This window comes from Diceros bicornis, chromosome 6, assembly GCF_020826845.1.
Source record: "Diceros bicornis minor isolate mBicDic1 chromosome 6, mDicBic1.mat.cur, whole genome shotgun sequence".
NCBI lineage: Eukaryota > Metazoa > Chordata > Mammalia > Perissodactyla > Rhinocerotidae > Diceros > Diceros bicornis.
The window spans coordinates 50076212-50103286 of record NC_080745.1 but is presented as its reverse complement, the minus strand read 5'-3'; the positions used below and the strand labels follow the sequence as shown (position 1 = coordinate 50103286).

General features: G+C 36.3%; 1 protein-coding gene across 10 annotated transcripts in view; it reads right to left on the bottom strand.

Moving 5' to 3' along the window:
• PCDH15 (protocadherin related 15) overlaps positions 1-27075 on the bottom strand; it is an 800695-nt gene that overhangs the window by 192141 nt on the left and 581479 nt on the right. For all 10 annotated transcript variants that reach the window (XM_058543433.1, XM_058543426.1, XM_058543425.1 and 7 more), the window contains 2 exons: positions 4730-5035; positions 1790-2014 (listed from right to left, as the gene is read on the bottom strand). In XM_058543433.1, coding sequence (XP_058399416.1) covers positions 1790-2014; positions 4730-5035 — 531 coding nt within the window. The remainder of the gene's footprint in view (positions 1-1789; positions 2015-4729; positions 5036-27075) is intronic.

The window sequence follows — 27075 nt, the reverse complement described above, 5'->3', positions numbered from 1 at the left end:
ATCTTCATAACCACCAATATTATCATGTTCCTAAAATATTTTTGTAAACAGTTTTCTAAATTTCTAAATGTCGTAACACTATAGTATGTCAAAATGTGAGATGAAGCCCCTCAGGCCCTTGGTGTTTTTGTGTTCTCCGTTGATTCTTCCTCAGGCTATTAGAAAATCATTGTCTCAGAAAAGAGAGATACAAACAGAAAAGCAGGTGACCCAAGAAAAGATTTTGACAGTTCAAATTCCTACTCTCAAAGAGAACTTAATGCTGAGTAAAATTTTAACTCTCTGAAATATACGTTTCTCACTCCCTGAAATTGATCAGTTTCTTAGGATAGAGAGACACAAAATGGAAGAAGTAGGTAGAGAGTTATTGTGGACCCCTGGGAAAGAAGGAATTCAGACCCTAATAAAACTCCCCAGACAGCTTTAGGGCATCTGAGAATGGAAGGGACTTGTGTTCCCCTTTTCAAGGTAGTTTAGAGAAGACAGCAGGACCCCAGGGAAAAAATGGCATCGTATGTACACTGGCAGATAAGCCTAGGTCAACTGTAGAGAAAAGGCAGTGGAATAATCCCTGTGTCCCACTCTGATTGCAGGATTATCTAAAAACAAACAAACAAACAGACCCAAAGATCTTACAGTCAATAGCATTAGAGCATTTACCTACACAATAAATACAATTATGTTAATTACATATTGGTGAAATCTTTAACAATCTCCTATGTTTTATATCAATATTTTATTGTCTGAGAAAACTAATAGCATATATTAGTTATTTATCAGTTAAATAATCAAACAAAAACTCAAGAAAAGTGATGATTTCTTATTCCATCATTTATACTTTGCAGTGCCCTATAAAAATGAGCATTGTAGAAAAGTTGCCTAACACCTCGTGTATCTTATAACCTTGTGTATATATAGCCCTCTACTGAAAGCAGCTTTCAAGAAGTGGAGTCATCCCCAGAGCCTAACTTTCTCTAATTCTAGGCAGAAATGCATTTATGATGCTTTCCCGTGGGAAAGGTGCTCCTTGAATCTGCAAGTTTAGTATGTGGCTCAGGTGACCTTTATATACACTAGTATTTGAGAACCGATGAATCTTTCCCAGTGTCTTCTTTTAAAGATGTACTTTAAAAATCACTAGAAACCCAAAAGGTTGAAGATGCCATGCGCTTTCAGGCAATCATTTGGCACAAGGTATTATAATGAATGGGACAGCAAATCTAGAGAGGTTAATAAAGTCCCCAGGGTCCCAGAACTTGAAATAATAAAGTCTCCAAGATCACAGAACTTGAAAATACCTGAGCCAGAACTTATCCTCAATTCCATCTGACTCCAAAGCTTATTTCATTCCAGAATCTTGGGTTCCAAACTAAACTCAACTATTAGTTCTGGGGCCTTAGAACTCTTAATCTTTCAGAGTCGTTTTTTTCTTTTTTAAATTGAAAGGTTTGGATGAAGTTATTATCCATGGTCCTGTGGAATCTGGAACACACTGTAGTCTGAAGCAATTATGATTTGATTGAAATCACAGAGCTAATGGCAGACAGGCAGCCACAGGGTTCAAACTCTTATTTAGTGCTTCTTCCAAATTTACCTTTTATAGTTAAACGACATAGTTATTTCTCAAGCAAGTCTTCTAAATACTTCACATTCAAAAATCTATGTTTTGGGTTTGGTACCACTGTGTTATTATGAATTGCTGCCCCCAAATATTATAGGTATAGCATAAAAAACATAAGCTACAAGTAGAGAGCAAAGTAGGCCACCAGAAGTCATCTATATTCCTTACCTTTACTATCACTGTGACAGTAGCAATACCAGGTGGCATTGTTCCATAAATATCAAAGGCCTCCACTAGAAAAGTGATACTTGCTTCCTGGTCTGGAAATGACTCATAGTCCAAACTCCTTAAAAGGGAGAGCTCTCCTGTAAATGGATGTAGTGCAAAAAAGTGCTTCACTTCTGGGCTTCTTATCTGATAAGACACATTTGCTCCGAGGTCAACATCTTTGGCCTGTAACAAGTTAAGCAAAAGAAGGGTTATATCAGGTGTTACCAAACTGGAGGAACGCAGGATTGATAGAAGTCATGTGTCAGTGCCTAGGACAGCCTGAATTTAATGATGACCAAAAGACATGTTTCAGAGAAAAGCACTTTTATTAAGTACTTTACCTGAGAGAGGGAGGAGGAGAGAGAGAAAGAGAAACAGCACAGAGGCAGAGACCCATGAAGTTTTGTTGTTGTTGATCTTATTACTATATTTATTTTACCTGAAAAATCACTAGTAAAAAGAATCATACCACAGTAAAGAAAATAAATATCGTCATAAATGATTGCTTATTATTTCCCGCCTATTGTATAACCTTGAAAAATATTTTAAAATAAAATAAATTTTATTGAGTGCTTTCCATAAACACAATAGATTATTACAGGACTATAAGAAAACTAAGGACATATAAGTAATAATTTCTTCTCACAAGAACGTTATAATAGATTTCTAGAGATCACTCTATGGTAACTCCCTTCGTTTAACTAATATTTATTGAGTAGATATCATGCACCAGGCACTGTAGAGATGCACAAGATGAATCTAGACACAATTTTTGTCCTCCGGGTTACTGACTCAAAGAAGAAATATGACACAAATACCAAAATAGAAGGGAAAAAAGTGGTACGTCAGCTGAAAAGTGTTCAGAATTGGGAATGATATCATCTAGCTGAAGGACAGGTTTTATACAAGTCTTGTAGGATGACTATTTCATTGAGCAGTACAGATTGGCAAAGGCAACTCTGGCAGCGGACACAGAATGGCGCAAGAATGGAATGGGAAAGATCAGGGTTTGTTAATGTGCATGCAGAAATGCAAACACCTCCTATGTGAATTTTGGTCTTGGCTTCCTCCAATCAATTATCCACATCACAACTAGAAAGATATTGTCAAAGTATAGATCTTATTATGTCACTTTCCTGGCTAGAATCCTGTATTCCATTCCATTTTGTATCAGCTCCAATCTCCTTAATATGGCGAGAAAGGACAATCTATTTTCCAGCCCTTGAGTCCCCACTCTCCCTCTCCTCCAGGATTTTGAGCAGGTTCTTTCCACTGCCTTGAATAATCTTTCTTCCTCTTTGCTTGACTAACCCTTACTTGCCCTCCGTTCACAATTTAGAAAGCAACTTTTGGGGCCGGCCCTGTGGCTTAGTGGTTAAGTGCACGCGCTCCGCTACTGGCGGCCCGGGTTCGGATCCCGGGTGCACACCGATGCACTGCTTGTCCGGCCATGCTGAGGCCGCGTCCCACATACAGCAACTAGAATGATGTGCAACTATGACATACAACTACCTACTGGAGCTTTGGGGAGAAAAAGGGAAAAAAAGGAGGAGGACTGGCAATAGATGTTAGCTCAGGGCTGGTCTTCCTCAGCAAAAAGAGGAGGATTGGCATGGGTGTTAGCTCAGGGCTGATCTTCTTCACAAAAAAAAAAAGAAAGAAAGAAAGAAAGCAACTTTCTCCGGGAAACATTTTCTTTGTTCTCCAGATTAGGTTAAGAGCTCCACCTGTGATCTCCTAGGCCACTTGCATTGAGGATCTCTGTTTTAATTACCAGTTTACTTGCCTGTTTGCTACTCCAGATGGAAAACTGCATAAAGGCAGGAATCTTGTTCAAGTTTGGATCCCCAAAGTCTAGCAGAGGACATAGCATACAATAAACACTGAAAATATGCTTGTTGAATGAATGAATGAACAGATAAATAGAAGAATAAATGAAGAAATAATGGCCCTCTCCAAATAATGGTCTGATCAGCATCTACCTTTTTTAGATTTATTAATAAATAAATATTTATTGAGTTGAATTATGGAAGAAATACAAGTTGTTGAAATCCATGCTAAAAAAATTCAAGTTGTGGATTGCGGGTTGAGGGAGAACTGAATTTTCTTTTTCCAAAATATACTCATAGACCACTTGTGTCAGAATTAAAGGAATGATTGCTTACAATGTAGATTTCTGAGCCAACCTAACTTAATGAATCAGAATGTCCAGAGTTTCTGGTAATATTGCAGTTGAGAACTGAAAAAAGAGGCTTGGATATAGAAACACTATTAAAAAGGAGAGTTAGACCTACAGAAGAATGCCAGTTGTGTACTGAAAGTGAAAAAAATATTACAAAATAATGGGTACAGCAATATCCTATTTTTGTAAAATATAGGGAAAATCTATACACATGTAAGTGTATATGCATATATATCACATATGTATGTATATATGCACACACCCACATACATACATATTTAAATATATGTAAATATTTATTTGATCTTTGTGTGAGCAAAAAGATAAATGTGACAGAATACACATAAAAATTTACTTTGGAGGTATGAGGTGAGAGATTATTGCCTTTCTGTTTATAGCTACTGTATTGTCAATTGTTACAATGAAAATATAGCATTACTTTTGAAAATTAAAAAAAAATCTAAGTAGTGTTATTTAATTTCCTACAAGTGCACCTTTTCTCCTCTTTATTTTTGGTATATCCCTAAAGTCGGGTTGTCAGATAAAATATAAAACACAGTATTTGAGAGATACTTATATTAAAAATTCACTCATTGTTTATCTGAAATTGAAATGGAACTGGGTGTGTTGTGTTTTTGTTTGCTAAGTCTGGCAACCCTATTCTAAGTCTTATCTTATAACATAGAATTCCTGAAATTTATGCTTCTTCCACACACCTCTATGTGAAGGACGGTGGTCCCAGCTGGCAGATTCTCTTCAACGATGACAGTGTATGTTGAATTGGTGAACACAGGGCTGTTATCATCAACATCCAAAATCTTGATGGCCAGTGTGAGAGTTGAATGGCGAGGGTGTACCGCTCCATCTGTTGCCACAACAACAAGCTCATAGTAGTCCCTGACTTCTCTGTTCAGCTTCACTGCGGTGTAAATGCTCCCATTGGATGTGATGCGAAAAAGATTATGGAAGTTACCCAAACTGTAGTGTACTTGGCCGTTTATTCCAGCATCAGGGTCTGTTGCCTAAACGAAATTTAAAACAAAGGAATTCATAAAGTACATTTGTCACGCTTTTCTCTTGTTACAGTTTGTTATGTTGCCCTGCCGGAAGGGAATAGTTAATGAATTATGGCGTATTTCTGACCGAATATTCTTTGTTCTCTAGGGAGAAAATTAAAAAGATAATGACAATGTATTGCAAAACTCTAAAACGTGAAAAAAATACTATAGTTTAATACTTTTCATTCAAAATGAGCATAACTTATAAATTGACAATATCATTAGCAATAACAATATCACATTATGGCAGAAAACTTATATTAAAAAATATTGAATTATTCCTGTATTATCATTTCTTTAACAGATTTTTGAATTCTAAAATTAAAAAACACATTTAGTTTTTAATTAATTTAACATAGCCTACTAAGTGACAACTTAAGATTCTACAGTTTTTTTAATTCAAGCACTTTATATATATTACCTAATTTAATCCTCACAATGTTCTTATGAATAAATATAATTGGTCCCATTTTACAAATGAGAAAATTGTGGCTTACGGAATTTTTAAAAAATTAATTAATTAATTAATTATTTTTATCGAGGTAACATTGGTTTATAACATTATATAAATTTCAGGTGTACATCACTATATTTTGATTTCTGTGTACATCATGTTCACCACCGAAAGACTAATTACCATCGATCACCACTCACATGTGCCCAGTCACCCCTTTCGCCCTCCTCCCTTCCCTCTTCCCCTCTGGTAACCACCAATCCAATCTCTGTATCTATGTGTGTGTTTGTTGTTGCTGTTGTTTTATCTTCTATTTATGAGTGAGATTATACAGTATTTGACTTTCTCTGTCTGACTTATTTCACTTAGCCTAATACCCTCAAGGGCCATCCATGTTGTCATAAATGGAAAGATTTCATCTTTTTTTATAGCTGAGTAGTATTCCATTGTGTATATATACCATATCTTCTTTACCTAGGTCGCTTCCATGTCTTGGCTATTGTGAATAATGCTGCAGTGAACACAGGGGTGCATGTACCTTTACACATTCGTGTTTTCACGTTCTTTGGATAAATACCCAGCAGTGGAATAGCTGAATCATACGGTAGTTCTAGTCTTGATATATTTTTTTTTTGTGAGGAAGATTGTACCTGAGCTAACATCTGTTGTCAGTCTTCCTCTTTTTGCTTGAGGAGGATTGTCTCTGAGCTAACATCTGTGCCAATCTTCTTCTATTTTCTATGTGCAATGCTGCCACAGTACGGTTTGATGGGCAGTGTGCAGGTCTGTGCCCGGGATCCGAACCTGTGAACCCTGGGCCGTCAAAGCAGAGCACACGAACTTAACCATTACGCCACTGGGCTGGCCCCTATTGTTAACTTTTTGAGGAATCTCCATACCGTTTCCATAGTGGTTGCACCAGTTTACATTTCCACCAGCAGTGTATGCGAGTTCCCTTTTCTCTACATCCTCTCCAACACTTGTTATTTCTTATCTTGTTAATTATAGCCATTCTGATGGGCATGAGGTGACACCTCACTGTAGTTTTAACTTGCATTTCCCTTATAATTAATGATGTTGAACTTCTTTTCATGTTCCTGTTGGCCATTTGTATATCTTCTTCAGAAAAAAGTCTGTTCAGATCTTTTGCCCATTTTTTAATTGGGTTGTTTGTTTTTTTGTTATTGAGATGTATGAGTTCTTTATATATGTTGGATATTAACCCCTTATCAGATATATGGTTTGCAAATATCCTCTCCCAATTGTTAGGTTGTCTTTTCATATTGTTGATAGTTTCCTTTGTTGTGCAGAAGGTTTTGAGTTAGATGTAGTCTCGTTTGTTTATTTTTCCTTTTATTTCCCTTGCCTTGTCAGACATGGTATTTGAAAATATGTTGCTAAGACAGATGTCGAAGAACAACTATGTTTTCTTCTAGAAGTTTCATGGTTTCAGGTCTTACATTCAAGTCTTTAATCCATTTTGAGTTAATTTTTGTGTATGGTGCAAGATAATGGTCTACTTTCATTTTTTTGCATGTAGCTGTCCAGTGTTCCCAACACCATTTGTTGAAGAGACTTTCCTTTCTCCATTGTATGTTCTTGGCTCCTGTCTCAAAAATTAGTTGTCCATAGATGTGTGGGTTTATTTCCGGGCTCTCAATTCTATTCCCTTGATCTGTGTGTCTGTTTTTGTGCCAGTACCATGCTGTTTTGGTTACTATGGCTTTGTAGTATATTTTGACATCAAGGAGTGTGATATCTCCAGCTTTATTCTTTTCTCTCATGATTCCTTTGGCTATTTGGGGTCTTTTGTTGTCCTATATAAATTTTAGGATTCTTTATTCTATTTCTGTTAAAAGTGTTGCTGGAACTTTGATAAGGATTGCATTGAATCTATAGATTGCTTTAGGAAGTATGTACATCTTAACTATGTTAATTCTTCTAATCCAAGAGCACGGAATATCTTTCCATTTCTTTGTGTCTTCTTCAATTTCTTTCAGCAATGTTTTATAGTTTTCAGTGTACTGATCTTTCACCTCTTTGGTTAAGTTTATTTCTGGGTATTTTATTCTTTTTGTTGCAATTGTAAATGGAATGGTATTCTTAATTTCTCTTTCTGCTACTTCATTGTTAGTGTATAGAAATGCAAATGATTTTTGTATGTTGATTTTGTATCCTGCGACTTTACCATACTCGTTTATTACTTCTAAAAGTTTTTTGGTGGATTCTTTAGGGTTTTCTATATATAAAATCATGTTATCTGCAAATAGTGACAGTTTCACGCCTTCCTTTCCAATTTGGATGCATTTTATTTCTTTTCCTTGCCTGATTGCTCCGGCTAGGACTTCCAGTACTATGTTAAATAGGAGTGGTGAGAGTGGGCATCCTTGTCTGGTTCCTGTTCTTAGAGGGATAGCTTTCAGTTTTTCTCCATTGGGGATGATATTAGCTGTGGGTTTGTCACATATGGCCTTTATTATGTTGAGGTACTTTCTTTCTATACCCATTTTATTCAGAGTTTTTATCATAAATGGATGCTGTATCTTGTCAAATGCTTTCTCTGCATCTATTGAGATGATCATGTGATTTTTATTCTTCATTTTCTTAATGTGGTGTATCACATTGATTGATTTGTGGATGTTGAACCATCCCTGCCTCCCTGGAATAAATTCCACTTGATCATGATGTGTGATCTCTTTAACGTGTTGTATGCAATTTGCTAGTATTTTGTTGAGGATTTTTGCATTGATGTTCAGTGATATTAGGCTGTCATTTTCTTTTTTGGTGTTATCCTTGTCTGGTTTTGGTATTAGGGTAATGTTGGCTTTGTAGAATGAGTTAGGAAGCTTCCCCTCCTCTTCAACTTTTTGGAAGAGTTTGAGAAGGATACGTGTTAAGTCTTCTTCGAATGTTGGTAGAATTCACCAGGGAAGCCCTCTGGTCCTGGACTTTTATTTTGAGGGAGGTTTTTCATTACTGTTTTGATCTCCTTACTGGTTGGTCTATTCAAACTCTCTATTTCTTCTTGATTCAGTTTTGAAAGGGTGCATGATTCTAAGAATTCATCCATTTGTTCTAGACTATACAATTTTTGGCGTATAGCTTTTTGTAGTATTCTCTTATAATCCTTTGTATTTCTGAGATGTCCGTTGTAATTTCTCCTCTTTCATTTCTGATTTTATTTGAGCCTTCTCTTTTTTTCTTGGTGAGTCTAGCTAAAGGTTTGTCAATTTTGTTTGTGTTCTCAAAGAACCAGCTCTTAGTTTAATTGATTTTTCTTTTGTTTTGTTAGTCTTATTTGTGCTTTGATTTTTATTATTTCCTTCCTTCTACTGATTTGGGGCTTCGTTTGTTCTTCTTTTTCTAATTCCTGTAGGTAGACTGTTAGATTGTTTATTTGAGATTTTTCTTGTTTGTTGAAGTAGGCCTGTATTGCTATGAACTTCCCTGTTACAGCCAGTTTTGCTGTATCCCATAAATTTTGGCATGTCATATTTTCATTGTCACTTGTCTCCAGGTTTTTTTTATTTCTCCTTTGATTTCTTTGTTGACCCAATAGTTTTTCAGTAGCATTTTGTTTAATCTCCACATATTTGTGGCTTTTCCCATTTTCTTCTTGTAATTGATTTCTAGTTTCATACCATTGGGTCAAAAAAGATGCTTGGGTTATTTCAATCTTCTTAAATTTATTGAGACTTGTTTTGTGGCCTAATATGTGATCTATCCTGAACAATGTTCCATGTGCCTTCGAAAAGAATGTATATTCTGTGGTTTTTGGACGGAATATTCTGTGTATACCTACTAAGTCTATCTAGTCTCGTGTGTCATTTAAGGCCAATGTTTTCTTACTGATCTTCTGTTTGGATGATCTATCCATCAATGTAAGTGCAGTGTTAAAGTCCCCTACTATTGTTGTGTTCCTGTCTATTTCTCTTGTTAACTCTATTAATAATTGCTTTATATATTTAGTTGTTCCTCTGTTGAGTGCATAGATATTTACAAGTGTTATACCCTCTTGTTGGATTTCTCCCTTTATCATTACATGTTCCCCTTCATTGTCTCTTGTTACAGTTTTTGTTTTAAAGTCTATTTTGTCTGATATAAGTATTGCTACTCCAGCTTTCTTTTCATTGCCATTTGCATGGAGTATCTTTCTCCATCCCTGCACTTTCAGGTTTGTGAATGTCTTTAGGTCTGAAATGTGTCTCTTATATGCAGTATATATATGGGTCTTGCTTTTTTATCCAATCAGCTACTTTATGTCTTTTGATTGGATCATTTAGTCCATTGACATTTAAAGTAGCTATTGATAAATATGTGCTTAATTCCATTTTGTTACTTCTTTTCTGGGTATTTTAGTAGTTCTTCTCTGTACCTTTCGTCTTCTCTTGCTCTCTTCCCTTGTGATTTGATGGTTTTCTTTAGTATTATGTTTGGGTTCCTTTCTCTTAACTTTTTTGTGTATTTATTATAGGTTTCTGGTTGTGATTATCATGTGGATTATATATATAATAAGCTATGTAATAGCAATCTATATTAAATTGTTCATCTCTTAAGTTTGACCTACTCCTAAAAGCTCTACTCTTTTACTCCCCTCCCACCACATTTTAAGTTTTTGATATCATATTTAACCTCTTTTGCATGTGTGTGTATCCATTAACCTCTTATCACGGAAATAGACAATTTTAGTACTTTTGTCTTTTGACCTTCACATAATCTTCATAGGTGGTTGATCTGTTACATTTACTGTATATTGCCTTTACCAGTATTTGTTTTTTTTTTTTTTGATAATTTTATAATTAGTATTTGTAGTCTTTTCCACTTAAGTAAGTCCCTTTAACATTTCTTGTAAGTCTGGGTTATTGGTGATAAACTCCTTTAGTTTTTGCTTGTCTGGAAAACTCTTTATCTCTCTTTTCATTTTGAATGAGAACCTTGAGGGTAGAGTATTCTTGGCTGTAGGTTTTTTCCTTTCAGCACTTTAAACATATTGTGCCAGTCCCTTCTAGTCTGTAAGGTTTCTGCTGAGAAGTCAGCTAATAGCCTTATGGGGTTTCCTTTGTATGTAACTTGTTGCCTTTCTCTTACAGCTTTTAGGATTCTCTCTTTACCTTTAATTCTTGACATTTTAATTATAATGTGTCTTGGTGTGGGCCTCTTTGGGTTCATCTTGTTTGGTGTTCTTTGTGCTTCCTGTATCTGGAATTCTGTTTCCTTCCTAGGTCCTTTCCTTAGGAAAGCTATTATTTCTCCAAATAGATTCTCTGCCCCTTTGTCTCTCTCTTCTCCTTCTGGACACCTATAATATGGGTGTTAGTGTGCTTGATGTTGTCCCAGAGATCCCTTAGACTGTCCTAGTTCTTTTTAATTCTTTTTTTTTTCATCTGTTCAGCTTGGGTGATTTCCTCTTATCTTTCATCCAGCTCACTGATTCGTTCTTCTGTATCATCTACTCTGCTATTGATTCCTTCTAGTGAATATTTCATTTCCATTATTATTCTTTATTTCTGATTGGTTCTGTTTTACATTTTCCAATTCTTTGTTGAAGTTTTCACTGTGTTCATCTATTCTTCTCCCAAGATCAGTGAGCATCCTTATGATTACTAGTTTGTACTCTTTATCAGGTAGATTGTTTATCTCTCTTTCATTTGGTTCTTTTTCTGAGGATTTGTCCTGTTCTCTTATTTGGAACATAGTCCTTTGTCTCCTCATTCCGCCTATTTCTCTATGTATTAGGTAGATCAGCTATATCTCCTGATCTTGGAGAAGTGGCCTTATGTAAAAGATGCCTTATGTGGCCCAACAATGTGCTTCTCTCTAATCACGAGTCCCAAATGTTCTAGGAGTGTCCCCTGTGTGGGCTACATGTGTCCTTCTGTTGTGGCTGGGTTGCACGGGGAGGCTAGGCTGTCCCCCTGGCCAGCTGGTTGTCAGGCTCAGCTGTGTGTGGGTGCTACAGTCCTTTTAGTCATTTTATAGGGTGGCGGGAGCCCCAGCACAGTTGGCTGCTAGGTCTAGTAGCATATACCTCCTGCCCTTTTGCTGTTAGGTGAGTAGGCCCCCAGCATTGTTTGTTTCTAGGCTCAGGAGCTCGCAGTTGCTGTAGACTTCCAGCCTGTGAGCTGTTGTCATCTCTCTCAGGTGTGCAGCTGGGTGGGGCTGGCCCCAGGCATGGCAGCACACAATTGTTTCAGGTGTTGGAAGGTGGGGCAGATCCCCTATGTGGCTTAAGATTGCTCTTGGCCATGAAGCACTGCAACTAGAATGTGGTTTTTTCCTCTCCAGAAGGGTATTTCTGCTTCTTCCAGTTCAGTCAGTGCTGTCCCTTGTTGTGTGGGCTCTTTTTACCCAGTTTCCAGTTCTCTCTCAGGGGTAATTGTTCCAAGGATAGTCGTAAATTTGTTGTGTCCATGGGAGGAGGTGAGTTCAGAGTTCTCCTATGCTGCCATCTTCCCAGCAATCCTCTGGTTTATGGAATTTAATTTTCTTGCTTAGAGTTAAACAAGAAATAAACATCTCAGTGCTCCAGTTCTTAGTACAATGTTTCACATGTAAAACTCCTTAATAACTGTTTGTGGAATTAACAAGTGTTAGAATAAATTAATGCCTGGAACTGAGATTTAAAACTAAATCTGCTCCAAAACCCAAATGAGAGTAAAAGCACAGTCACTGTAAAGCACCTGCAAAGGGCTCTTCTTTAATATTAGAATACAGTCTCCACAAGATAATCGGGAATTGTTGATGTTATAATAATAACATAATACCTGAAAATTTTAAGTCGTATAAAATCACTTTGCATCAAATAAAATGTAAATTTTGATTGAATATTCTTCTAATGGTGTGTTATGAGAATTAATCTTATCTAGAACTCAGTTAATTGTAATATAAATTATGACCTCTCACTATCAAACACTGTGCATTTTGTGTTAATAGTTCTACGTTGTTGTTCTTCAAAGAAACTGGAATAAATCTTAGAAGCCATAACATGCTATATGATTATACCCTAAACTGTCACTAAGGAAAACAAGATACCTGGCTGCATTATAAGCAAGGGATATGATAATCACTTAATATCCACAAAGCCTGGAATGCAATATGATGTATTTTAGCAGCACATCCACAGGCGTATATCCACCTTTACAAACACTGGTGAAGCATGTGGAGTGGGGCTGTTGAACGCTTGTGTCTTGCTTGAAATGATAAAGTCCAAGATGTGAAAGTCAAGTTTGTAACTGTGATCCTTCTCTATGTCATAATGCCAGATATTCCAGCAGCATTTGTCCCTTTGACTCATCAAAACACAAATGCCCCTGGGAGGTTATTACCTCTCCAGGCTTAAACCTGAGAAAAGATAGAAAAGGTTGCAGGAATACCTGAAAGAGAAAAACATACTCTAAAAAGAGTTGAAGAGTTTCCTAGACATATTTTCTTCTTCTTTTTCATTTTGCCTAGAATTTGCCTTATAAATTTACTGACAAATTAGTCAAGATAGTCATCTTAGTAGGAAAAAACAAACATCAACACTGCCCTCTCCCCTGAAAAAGAAAGAAAACCTATTTTTTTGGTCTGAAATCACTGATTAAGTAAATAGAAAAATATAATTGAATAATATGATACAAATAGGTCTTATTTCATAACACCAACAGTCTTATCAATTTCAGTTACTTTTCTGTCTGTGGGAATTCTTAAGATTACAAAATCAATCATTTATGTAATCAGTAATTTAAATGACTTTTCTTCAAGTTATGTTTTTATTCATCCATATAATGGAAGATTTATTTTGATAGAATGATTCAATTTGACTAATATGGCTGTGTGTGTGTGTATGCGTGTGCTTGTGCATGTGTGTGTAGATGTTGTGTATGTATTGTTCTATACATTTCCAGCTGCTTAACTGATATTTCTACTAGGATGCTTCATACATATCCATATTAGTTTTCTACTGCTGCCATAGCAACCAATTTAGCAGTTTACAGAACACAGGTCTATTAATTTATAGCTCTGTAGGTCAGAGTTCAAAACAGGTCTCACCAGAATAAAACCAAGGTTTTAGGCAGGGCGGTGTTCCTTTCTGGAGACTATAGGAGAAGATTCATTTTCTTGTTCATTTGAGTTGTTGACAGAATTCAGTTCCTTGAGGTTGTAGGATTAAGATCTCCACCTCCTTTTTGGTTGTCATGTGAGGACCATTCCCAGCTTCTAGAGGACACCCACATTCCTTGGCTCATGGCATATTTCCTCCATCTTCAAAGCCAGTGATAGTGGGTCAAGTCCCTCTCACACTTGTTGAGTCTGTCCTCTTTCTTCTTCCATTTCATTTCTCTGACCCACTCTTCTGCCATCCTCTCCTACTTTCAAGGACTTATATGATTACATTGGGCCCACCTATACAATCCAGGCTAATCTTCCCTTCTCAAAGTCCTTAACCTTAATCACATCTACAAAGGTCCTTTTGCCATGTAAGGTGACATATTCACAGGTGGGATATATTTGAGGAGCTATTATTCTGTCTACCACAGCATCAGAAGCTTAACATGCCCCTGACTGAACTCTTGATTACTTCTGCGTCCAAATCATTTTCACCTCCAGCCTTCCTTCTTTCAGCAGATGGCCCTTCTATCAACCTAATAGATCAGATAAGAAATAAAAAAGGTATTTCCAAGATCTCTTTCTATTGTCCTCTCAGTTATTCATTCATTCAATAATTTGAGGAAAGCTTATTTAATACTATGTATGAGGCTCAGTTCGGGGCTGTGAGATATGTGATGTTTAAGTAACAAGGTTCAAGATATAATGGCATCTGCAGAAAAATTTCTATCTATACACAATGTGGTGGTTTCACCTGTATACAATATCTCAGTCCCAACCACCTTGATCTGAGCCACCATCAACTGTGGCTTAGGTTACTAAATTACTTCTTGATTATTTTCTTTCAGTCATTTCTCTTCAGAGAGATCTTTTATAAAAGAGAAAGTAATGACATCAGTCCTCTGCTTAACATTCTTCGATGATTTCCATTGCCTTGGGCAATATTCAAACCTTTAACACAGCCAAGAGGTTCCACATTAAATTCTGCTTTCACCGTGTTCCAGAATATTGCAAACCTCTCCAACCTCCAAACTTCCCCAAAAGCCTCTGCCTGGAGGGCTTCTGCTATTATTCACCAGGCTAATACCCACTCATCTTTCAAGTGTCAATTTATCTTGTTTTGTTTGTTTGTTTGTTTGTTTGTTTATTGCAGTAACATTGGTTTATAACATTGTAAAAATTTCAGGTGTACATCATTGTACTTCTATTTCTGCATAGATTACATCATGTTCACCACCAAAATACTAATTACAACCCATCACCACACACATGTGCCGAATTATCCCTCCTCCCTCCCCCCTTCCCCTCTGGTAACCACCAATCCAATCTCTGTCCCTATGTGTTTGTTTATTGTTGTTATTATCTACTACTTAATGAAGGAAATCATACGGTATTTGACCTTCTCCCTCAAGTGTCAATTTAAACATCACTTCGTCAAAGCAGTCTTCTCTGACTCCTGAAATGTAAATTAGATCCTCCTGTTATACATGCCCACAGCTCCATATACCTGTCATTTCTACCACTTTTAATACATTTTAATTATATATTTATCAGTGTGATTATTTGTTTAACACTTGACTCCCTTTTTACAATGTAAGCCATGAGAGTATGGTCTTTTTTTTTTTTTTGACTGAATGCTTAGTGTCCAGTACAGTGTCTGGCACATAGTAGGCATGCATTAAATATTTTTTGTGTGTGTGTGAAGAGAACTAGCCCTGAGCTAACATCCAATGCCAATTCTCCTCTTTTTTGCTGAGGAAGACTGGCCCTGGGCTAACATCTGTGCCCATCTTCCTCTACTTTATATGGGACGCCGCCACAGCATGGCTTAACAAGCGGTGCAATCAGTGCGCGCTCGGGATCTGAACCTGCGAACCCCGGGCCACCACAGCGGAGCACACGCACTTAACCACTACGCCACCGGGCAGGCCCCCACATTAAATATTTAAATACATAAATGAATTACATATATTAACATATGTAAGTGAATATATTATTACTGCTATGTACTATCTATAGAATTCTTAAAGTTATTTTATTCATTATATATCTATTATTTACTTTTATTCTGGTTTATATCTCTTGCTTTGTCATCCTCTGTGATCTTGGTTAAGAATCTCAAAATAAACACTGTGAAATTATTAGAAGGGCATCTGGGACTCTGATCATCTTGGTGAAACTACTGCTTCCAGGTCTATGCTGAAAAATGACATTTTTTAAAAGTACATAGTGGTATTTTGTCATGATCTAAACAAGAGTATGATAACAAGTAAATATTTGTGTACTTTTGATATTCTGCAGAATGACGAAAAGGGACTATGTAGGTTAAGGCAGCAAATGACCTTAATATATAAAAAGAGATTGCTACATTATAGAAGTGCTGATTAGTCTCAGTGTTTCTAGTATCTATATTTTTGATGGCATTAACTTTGGTATGTCACTTCTTCTCTCGAGATCTCAGATATCTCAAATATAAAATAAAATATGTCAAGTAGAATAGCAGTTTTGAATCTCCTTTCCTACCATTATACACGTCGGAGACGAAATTCACAAACACGACACAGATCATCAATTATAAGATGAATAAGATAGACTATAGCTATTGCATAATTCTTCGTGATCTAGTTGCAATTTCATTTTCTGTTCCACTGATTAGAATATATACAAATGTAAGTGAATGGGCATTATTATAGATATAACCTAACAACTCATATCAAAAAAATGCAAATGTAGTACCTATAGTGGTAACAAATGACTTGGGGAAGAGTTTACATTTGATTATAACAACTCAGGTTTGCAAACTGCTGGGCTAGAGGATTGTTAGGATGCTTGCTCTAACAAGAGACTGAGATATGAAAACAAACCTCTATTTCAGAACGAACCACCTATAATGCTTGCACCATATTGGTATTTCTCAAACTGCTACATTAACCATATTTTCCCTTGGGAACTTCCCAATGTACACATTAGCACAGAGAAGTGCTGCGTTAAAAAAATCCTATTTATTTATTTATTGCTGAGGAAGATTGGCCCTGAGCTAACATCTGTGCCAATCTTCCTCTATTTTGTATGTGGGACACCACCATAGCATGGCTGTTGAGTGGAGTAGGTCCATGCCCAGGATCCAAACTCATGAACCTGGGCCGCGGAAGTGGAGTGCATGAAACTTGAACTACTTGGCCACGGGGCCGGGCCCCCAAAAAATCCTCTTTGTTTAGGGTTATTGAATGGGAACTTCCTCCCCCATGCCTCCTCTTGAAGAGGAAGGACATTTTAGCAAGACAACTGTCCTGTCTCTGCTCTCTCACTCACTCATGAGTGGTGAATTTGGTAGAAGGAATTGGGTAAACACCTGCCTCTTTTATAAGGATGTCCCACGGTTTGCTTGTTTAGCTATAAAAGCTCTTCCCCTAAGGGTGGGAGCAACAATTCCAGTCTCACCCCTAGAGGAACAGCTGTGTGAGTGGGTGAGTTTTATTGTGGAGTGCAGCATTATACAACCCATCTGGCTCTCACACTAAGCCTCTTTCCTTCCAATATCAGTTTCACCCATCTGCCAGAATCCTGTGTCTATCTCTGAATTGGTTTTGAACCTGGGCAAGGTATAGGATGTCAGTTATTGATAACCTCAAACCCCAGTGGTATTTTATACCACAGTTTCCAAATGAATTTAATCGTAGATTTTTCATTGCTGTTTGTTTAGCAGAATACTAATATCTTGAGGGACCTATAGTATAGTATATTAAATACTGCTATAATTTGCTGAGCAATGCCAGGATCAAGGCCTCCTTTTAATAGTCTGTCCATGATATTTTTCACACAGTATTTCCACTTTGTCCTTTTTGTTTTCCACGACACATCACTTGAAAATGATTATCTTAGGTTCATAGAACCAATGGCGCCTACTCTCATCCATATCGGGGTCCTTAAAGGGTCTACAATAAATGGTAGAGAAAAGATAATCAGAAAAGTATATGCTTTCAACAGGGCTAGTGAGGGATTGTTTTTTAAAATGTCTTAAATTGATAGAAAAGGCCACGGAGAGAGAATTAAATATTGGGTTTTAGTCACAGCTCTGATAAACCAACCACTGTACAGGTGCTACATTCCATAGACTATTAGTTAATGTCCCTTATGATGCTAGTATAGTTTCTAAGGGAAAAAAGTGAGGGGAGGTGGAGAGAGAAGAGGAGGTCTGTGTTCAAATAAATAAAGTTGGGAAATTGGGATTAAAGAAAATTTAAAATGTTTCATTACTTCAGAACTTCTCAAGTGTCACTAATATTTTAATGAGCAAGGCGAAGTTCTCAAGGGTGATATCATATGCATCAGATTTAGAAATCCCAAGTAATAGAGAGTCTCCTTTCATGTTGATCAAACTATAGAAAGAAGTTCAAACTCCTATGCATGATTTAATTCCAGCCCATGTTTTCAGCATTCTCTTACTATTCACTCTCCTGTATAAACTGTCTGCTCAAATCTAATCAGTTTTCTACGTTTCCCTATGACTTTGCATAAACTTTTTGACATTTTCTTCCAAACTCTGCCACGATGATTTCTTATTCACCTCTGAAATTCCAGTCATCCACCCATTATTCAAATCCTAACTCCAATTCCACCTCTTCTAGGAAAATTTCTAGCATTTAAATATTACTTTATGAATCAGAATTTTACACTTGACAAATGCTTCCTTGTATTGCTTTTAGTTTACATTCTTTTTCCACAACCGTAAGTCCTTTTGGAACAGGACTATGTCTCACAACTCGTCATGTATTGGAATTTTCAAATATACAGCAATCTTTATTTTACATTGGGATGATTTGTTGAGAGAAAATATCCAAACACAGGAGCTGGCCCAGTGGCATAGTGGTTAAGTTCACGCACTCTGCTTCAGCAGCCCAGGGTTCTCAGGTTCGGATTCCCAGGTGTGGACCTACGCACTGCTTATCAAGTTACGCTGTGGCAGGCGTCCCACATATAAAGTAGAGGAAGATGGGCATGGATGTTAGCCCAGAGCTAATTTTCCTCAGCAAAAAGAAGAGGATTGGCAACAGATGTTAGCTCAGGGCAAATCTTCCTCACCCAAAAACAAAAATATCCAAACATATATTCAAAAGGTGGACTGAGAGGCCTGCCCGGTGGTGTAGCAGTTAAGTGCGCGTGCTCCACTTCAGAGGCCCGGGGTTTGCAGATTCAGATCCTGGCTGCACACTGATGCACAGCTTGTCAAGCCAAGCTGTGGCGGCGTCCCATATAAAGTAGAGGAAGATGGACACAGACATTAGCCCAGGGTCAATCTTCCTCAGCAAAAGGAGGAGGACTGGCGACGGATGTTAGCTCAGGGCTGATCTTCCTCCCAAAAAAAAAACCAACAAAACATTAGAAATATAAACATTAGAATGAAAATAAACATTAGATGGGGCATCCTCATCAGTAAGGTTTTATAATTTTGTTTAAGTCAGCTTAAGTATAAAATGTAAATAATATGTTCAAAGTTAAGCACACATATACACACACACATTTTGACCCGATTTACCACAGTTTAATTCATTAAAAGCCTAGCTTCCATGAAAAGAAGTGTATTTGATGCTCATGGAATAAAAGACTGTAATATTTTGTAGGAAAATACTTAAAATTTTTAAGGTAACTCAGACACACATCTTATAGAGACAAAGAAAAAATTAGGATGTTCGTAAAATGCAGGAGTATTTCCTTCCTTTTCTATTTCCTAATTAACTGAGGAGTATAAGTAAGGTCATGTAAGTTAAGTGACAGGGGTTGACTATCCAAGGTAGTTTCATTTATTTACTATTATAGATGAGTATGTAGATGTTAGACAAGATAACCAAACATAAAATCCCTTATTATCAACAGTATTGTCAAGAAGTTTGCATTGATGTTTAATATCTAGCCAAGGAGCTCAGTGTGTGGTGTTATAATAAAACCATTTATCTGCCAAGAAATCAATTAAAAGTTAATTAAAATTGTTAATAAGAAAAATCACACATCTCTTCTTCCCTTGTACTACATCAAAGCGATAAACAGTAATAGCTGCAACTTAATAATTATCTGTCCACGATTAACACATTTTGTATTATACACCTTACTATGGGGGCTGATTTGTGGCTACTTATTTGTGAATGCATATTGCTGGGAAATTTCCTGCTGATAGTCTGCAGTCAAATAAAGACCTCACTGGAAGAAACTTTGACTATTTGCTAAAAAGACTTCTGGAAAACCTTGATCATTAAAATCAAAGTTAGAGTATATTAAAGACAACCAAATAATTACTTAAGAAAGAAATCAGACCATGCGCAACGGCATTTATTGAACAAAGTTTTATGGAATATTTGTTCAGCACCATTTTATAGCATATCACTTGAAAAGGAAGCAGGAAAATATATTTCTTACTCATTATATTCATACCTTTTTTTCCCTCAGTATCTTTTTGGAGTGGTCTAGGATACTTTCTTTCCCATCAATAAAAGTGGAAGCCCGTAACTGGGCTACCTACCCTGGGGGCTACAAATTCTCTAGCGACCTAAAAGCATGTCTGTATGGGTGGAATAGATTGGGATGAAACATCAAAGGAGAGAGATATCTGCATTGCTTCCAGTGAGAAGTCTTCTGGGTAGATTACTTGTGCATTTTCTCAATGATCAATTCTAATTTAAAATATGTTTTATACTCATATTCATTCAGATTAATTATTTAGATATGAAATCATTTCTATTTATTCTCATAAAAATCAGTTGTAAAAGAACTTAGAGGACAAAAACAAAATACAGCTATTAGAAATGTGTGAACTACCATGTAGCACCTAATTAGCCCAGTGTGAGGCTGAGAGGGAGCTTAGCTCTACTCTGTGCTTGTCTTTCACGGCAATTTGTGAGGCCGTGCATTCTTTCTTACCTTAAGGTGGGAACCATAAAAGTTGTTGAGCAGGGAGGTCAGAAGGAGAAGTTGGACACTGTATGCTTAACGACATTACTAATGGAAATACATTTTTCTGTTATCTACCAACTTCAAAGGGACATAAAATAGTTGTTGCCTTTATTTCTTTAAAGAAGCCGAGCTATTTCAAGGGCCGTGATTACCAGTGTAAAAGGAGAGAAGCAATTTACTGACTCAAGATGCGGGTAAATGTTTCCTCTCTCCACACAAATGCCTCATATTCATTATCGAACAACGGCAAATAGACCTACTGGCTAGGAGGTAACAAGTGTACTTCAGCTCAAATCACTAAAAACATAACCAGACTGAATAGTTTTTCATAAAATATTGGTGCTTTCAAATATTATTCCCTAGGAATTTAGAAAACCCATATATTCACTAAGGATTTCTTAAGGGCTTAAGATGTAGGTTAGAAGCCCAGTTCTTTCCCACATTAACTCTATGGCCTTGCGTGAGTCAATCACTCTAAGTTTCCACCCTTCATCTGTAAAATGATGATAATAACGAGTATTTGCCTCACTTCCCCCTATGAGGATTGAACACACTTAGCAGCATGCTGGGGTCATATTAATTAATCAATAAAAAATAGATATGTTTATTGTTATTGAGGTTTTTGATATCTACTTAGAAACTATTAACAAAACTCTATGCTTTCCTAAAGTTCTTAAAGAATATTTTTTGGTAGAACAAATCAGCCTATTTTTATTTGACTTATTTATACATCTCATTTTCCTTAGGATCACATTTAACCTGGTATAGTGAATCTATTAGGTTCTATTAACTTTGTGTTGTCAAGAATTTCTGAGAATTTTGGTGTCTATAATAATTAAAGAATTCATATGTGAAAGATCATCAAACCTGACCACACAGTGTTTTTAGTGCAATAATAAAAATATAAGGAAAACTTACACGATGAGTTGATAAATAACAGAAAGGAAAGAGTTCTTTAGTTATTACAAGAAACAAACAATGAAGATTTAAGGCCTTTAATGTGTAAATTCAGGTAATATTAGACACATGATAGAGGAATTTCTATGAAAAAGTACATCTGATGATTTTATGGATATTGCCACATTGGGAATGTTTGCCATGTCTGGCCTGAAAAACATCAGTTATATTTTTGAGAAATAAAAATTTATTCCTTTTGAAAGTAGAAGAGAAGGGATGAGAACTTCCAGTTTCATTTTAAAGTAATTTCACCATGGATTGGGAAACAAATGCATAAGTCAGTGGGTGAGTGATCATACCTGGTAATAAATTGTGAGGCTCTAAAATTGTTATAGTGAGAGCTGAAAGGGGTCTAAGAGTTATTTCACACTAAATACTTCCTTACTTGTCATAACTACTGCAAGTCTTCCTTCCAAATCTGAAAAGATAAATTCTACCCAGAGAAATCGGTAAATAGTATTTCCCAAGAAAAAAGGTCTGACAGCTGCCCATATTTTTCTCCAAAGCTATGTCTTTTTTAGTGTCTTTAAATTCTTCCTTCTCTGCCACGGAGCAAACCTCAATTAAACTGTATTTAAGGGCCTGGATATCTCTCTGGGACGCCTTCCCCGGCTCCCCCAAGTAAACACAGCTGTCCTTTCCCTGAGATTTCCTGTCATTCTGTTTTTATTTAGCTCTATAACATAACCGCTTGCTTACCTGCTTGTCTCCTATACTATACTTGGCACAACTTGAGGACCAAAAAAAAAATGCATTGTTTATAGCTGACTTTCTAATGGCTATTCTTTGTAAGCCTTCAATGAATATTTGCTGAATAAACGTTGAATTAAAGAGTTCCTTTTATCAAGAAATAGGTGCCTTACTTGAATATTTGGTTGAATCTACAGCAGCCAAAGAAATTATTCCTAATTACACAATAAATTTCATCCTAACATTCAAGGCTCTACGTGATCTTGTTCTAACCTATCTTTGTGCATTTATCTACCACAACTAACTCTCTGACGCCAACTCTACGTTTTAGTCAAAATAGTTTATTTATCGTATCAGTCAGTTTTCGAACAACTCCAAAATCTCACTGGTTTGCCATCACTGAAGTTTATTTCTCGCCCACACAGCATCCATCGTGAATTCCCCACAGCTGTACTCTGTATTGTTTTTACTCCAGGAAGGAGGCTCATGGAGCTGTCTCTACTGGAACACGCTGCTTATATGAATAAGGGTCAAAAAGAGATGAGATCACCAAGCCACAGCTCTTAATGCTTCTGCTTGGAAGTGGAATATAGCACCTACACTCCCCTTTCACTAGTCAAGACAAATCTTACAGGACCAAGGCTGATGTCATGGTGGGGAAGGACCATCCTCTCACAGTGTGAGACAGCAAAAAATTGGAAAATTGGAAATAATATAATTTACCACCCTCATTGTCCTTGAAACGCACCATGCTCTCTCTCACCTTCTCTGATAGTCTTCTGTTTTTAAATCCTACCTAATTCTTCAAAAGCTATCTTCAGTTTCTCTCAGCTGTTTTCTGGGAAGTCTCTTCTTTCCATCCAACTTTCTGATCCCTCTTGCACTTAGCACAAACCACTTTCTATTGTTATTTATGTATATAATGCAATTAAATATTAGTCCTAAAAGTCATAGCTCGTCTATCTATTATATAACAGGAGGCACCATTAGAGAAAAGAATCTGTGAATTGTTTGGCAAGAGAAGGTACAACATATGAGAGGTGGGAAGTTGGCGCAGGCATGGAAGTAAAGCAGAGAAGTAAAAAGAAGAGACAGAAACAAATGCAAATAAAATATCTTCTTAGAGTTGAGTGATATTTAATGCAAACGAACAGAGTATCAAATTAAGCAAGCCAGTTTAAGCAGCTACAATATAGCCTACAGTTCCTTCAATGACAGAATGTAAATTAACTCCAGGTGATTAAAAAGTAAACATTAGGAAGAAGCCATGTAGCCCTACACTAAAAATTTTTACATATTCATTTGTCATATAACAGTAGACACTCAGAGATTAGGACTTTGATGCTCCAGGAAAAGACTTGCTGTCAGGTTCATATTCACATAACAAAAAAACAAAATAATGTTTCATGTTCATTAACGTCTTTATACAGATCTATAGCAAGATTTCCTCTTCCCTTTCTCAAATATTCCTTATAGTACTAGAAGTGGATAGGAAAACCTAGTAGGACTCATTCTAAGATTTTCGTATATTTTCTCCTATTGCTTTGCATTTTATAATTCTGCACTGTGGGTGCGGTGTGTAAGATACCATTTTGTGTGATGGCAGAAAGTCATATATTGGAATTATGTTTTGTTTTCTCACCTCTTCTTACTTTTATTTCTCCAACATCTTCAGCGTCATCTTTTTTCTACGGACAAACATGTTCTAGCCCTGAATCTAAGTGCATTTTGCCAAATTAACCAACCATGTGGGCTCATGCCTGCTTTATTCTATCATGCAATCTTCCCCCTACTTCCCAACCTGATTATTCTTCAGCCTACCTGTCACCTCTCTCAGGAGCATTGGAGCAAGTTAAAAGCCTCATTCCTATGCTCCTGAAGCTCATTGTACGTTCCTTTACCAAAGGCCTTATTACATTTTTTTATAGCCTTCGTGAAATTAAGAGCTTTTTAAGGGCAGGCTGGCTGGTTCATATCTGCACCATGCCTCTTCTTCACATTGACAGTAGTAGACACTTAATAAATATTTTTTGGAAAAATTTCAACTGAAGCTATTTCCTTTTTGCAGTTACATATCATTCCCACCCCAACCACCCAATCACATGAAGAAACTAAAACTGTCATTGATTACTTGTAATCTTTTCTTAAAAGTTGGTATTTTTCCTTTTATTAGACAAGATATAACAGTTTCCTTTTAGATGAAAATTAAGTGAGCAAGCGCATCAAGAATTGTTTATTCCTGAATTTTGGTCCTTATGTTATTGTTCTATTGCCTTCTTTTATTTCAAGTCAGCTAGGGTCCTTTAAGGAAATCTATTTCTAGTTCAGTTTGAAAATAAATGTTGTGCATACATCTTCTATTTTTTATGGCATTAAATACAGTAGTTTTATTTTTTGACACTCCATGTCAGCGCTGCTCAAACTTTTTTTCATTATATCCCCCCTAAAGGCTTTTAAGATATTTTTTCTTCCTAATTGCACCTCTACGAAATTTTATTACCACAGATATATTGTATATCTGTTTATGTACATATGTTTATTGGTGTTTTATATATAAAAAGAGTAAGTTGTTTCTTGCCTCTGAAGAACTGATTTTTTCATTTTGGAAGTGATACGCCCCTGTTGAAAATGAATGTTCTAGTCAAAAGGAAGGCCTCTGCAATTTCCTAACATAACATCAATGAACATTTTAATGTAAGCATTGTTCCTTCAACACTCATTACAACGGCATCACTTTCTAAAACATTTGCCCAAGTTATTATATAGGGTAACTCTTTTAGAGCACCTCTGGAGTTGCAGTCAATAGTCATCACTTTTTAAGTAATGAAGTAAGAGAAAAATACCATCCCCATGGATCGCTTTTTATGTAATAATCTGCTTGGCTCAGGCATTTCTTTTTTGTTTGTGCTCACCTTGTCTGTCAAGTTCTGACAAAAATATTGTTTTCTTTTTTTTTAAGTACTTTAAATAGTTTCCTCTATGCTTATTGAAGATAATATTTTTCTTATCAGATGTCTTTATGATCCTGTCCACTAATCTCATTTTAATTTTATTTTTATCCAATACTCTTTTGTATTAAATATAAAAATGCCCATGGATTTCCCCAGAGAGCCAAGAATAATCTGTGCCCTAAGTATTGTCCTTCTATCCATCACAGAGCTTTTGTTGTTATATCATGTTCTCTCACAAACGATTTGCTTCTTTCAGTGCTGGAAGAAAATCATAACTAGAAACTGGAAAAAAATATGACAGCCAGGGTGGATTTTCTGTGAAATTCTCCACAATTGCCTTTTCTGGAGAATATTCAAATATTAGATTATCAGATGCATATCTAAGACAAAAGAAATAAAAATGCCTTTGGCCAATATGATTTTTTTTTTTTTTTTTTGTGAGGAGATCAGCCCTGAGCTAACATCCGCCAATCCTCCTGTTTTTTTTTTGCTGAGGAAGACGGCCCTGGGCTAACATCGGTGCCCATCTTCCTCCACTTTATATGGGACGCCGCCACAGCATGGCTTACCAAGCAGTGCGTCGGTGCGCGCCCGGGATCCGAACCAGCGAACCCCGGGCCGCCGCAGCGGAGCGCGCGCACTTAACTGCTTGTGCCACCGGGCCGGCCCCATGATATTTTTTAATGAGAGAAAAATATCTCCTAATTCCCAAATACTATGCATAATACCTTTTACTGGATACAAGCACATATTGTTTTCCAAATAACAACCATAAAATGAAAAGGGCTTTCTCCATTTTATATACATTGTCACAATCTTATTATATTCATCTACTCTGATGAAGTCACTAGGGTAAAGCAGGATATAGATTCTGATCCCTTGGTTTTATTTTATCATCTGTCATTCCTTGAGCTAGTCCTAATATCTAACAATTTTTAGTGATGTTTCATTTCCCTATGTTCAGTCTGGGATGTCACTAAATTGGTTAATTTAAAAATGTATGTTTTATATTCATTCCTCTGCCAATAATGTACCGAAGTAACTGAAGATTACATTTTCTACTGTCTTATCTAACATACTCATTAAAATTAGGAGAACAGAATTAATTGGAAGGAACAGCTTATCTTTCCTTATTTACTCCCTAGCATTGCATTCATGTGCAGAAGAAAAGAGTTAAGAGGAAAAGAGTTAAGTACAAAATGTAGAACTTCATTTTGAATCCGAAATTTTGGATTCAAATTCTGCGGCACTCATCCTTTCCAGCTGCCTTCCTTCCATTATACTTTCAGAGCACATCCCCACGTGCCATTGATTGTATAAACAGTTGGTAACTAATTTAGAATGATTACCACACAGCAGGTACTATGCAAGGTGCTGTCTGTTTCCTTTAAATTTTGGTGTAAAATGGTACTGCTGCTCACCTTAATATTAGAAATATATGTAGATTTTTAAAAGTTACAGATTTATAAAAGACTCAGATATTTCATCAACATTCTTAAATATTTCTAGTTAAAAAAGAGAAAACATAGTCCAACTGGAGATTTAAAATGTGGAGGAAAACTTTTGGACATAGTCTTTTATTGTTAACGTATTCTCAATAAGAAGAACATTTTAATGTCAATTGGTCAAGCAGAAATTTTCCCTGAGAATAATAGGATTTATTCTATAGAACTATATTGATCATTAGGAACAATCTAGTCAAAATAATTAAGTGATATAAAAGAATTGGAGTCTGGCATAAAACAAATAGACTAAAATCAGATGTTAAAGTGTAGTACTGTGAGAACATGGAACTCTATAATCTGTCTACCAAGAATCTTTGCAAATAATAAAGAAAATGTTACTGACTTATTTCATACTTAAAGTCTGAAGAATCTAAACAGAGACTGAAGCTACTGTCGAACATGACGAGTTTGAAC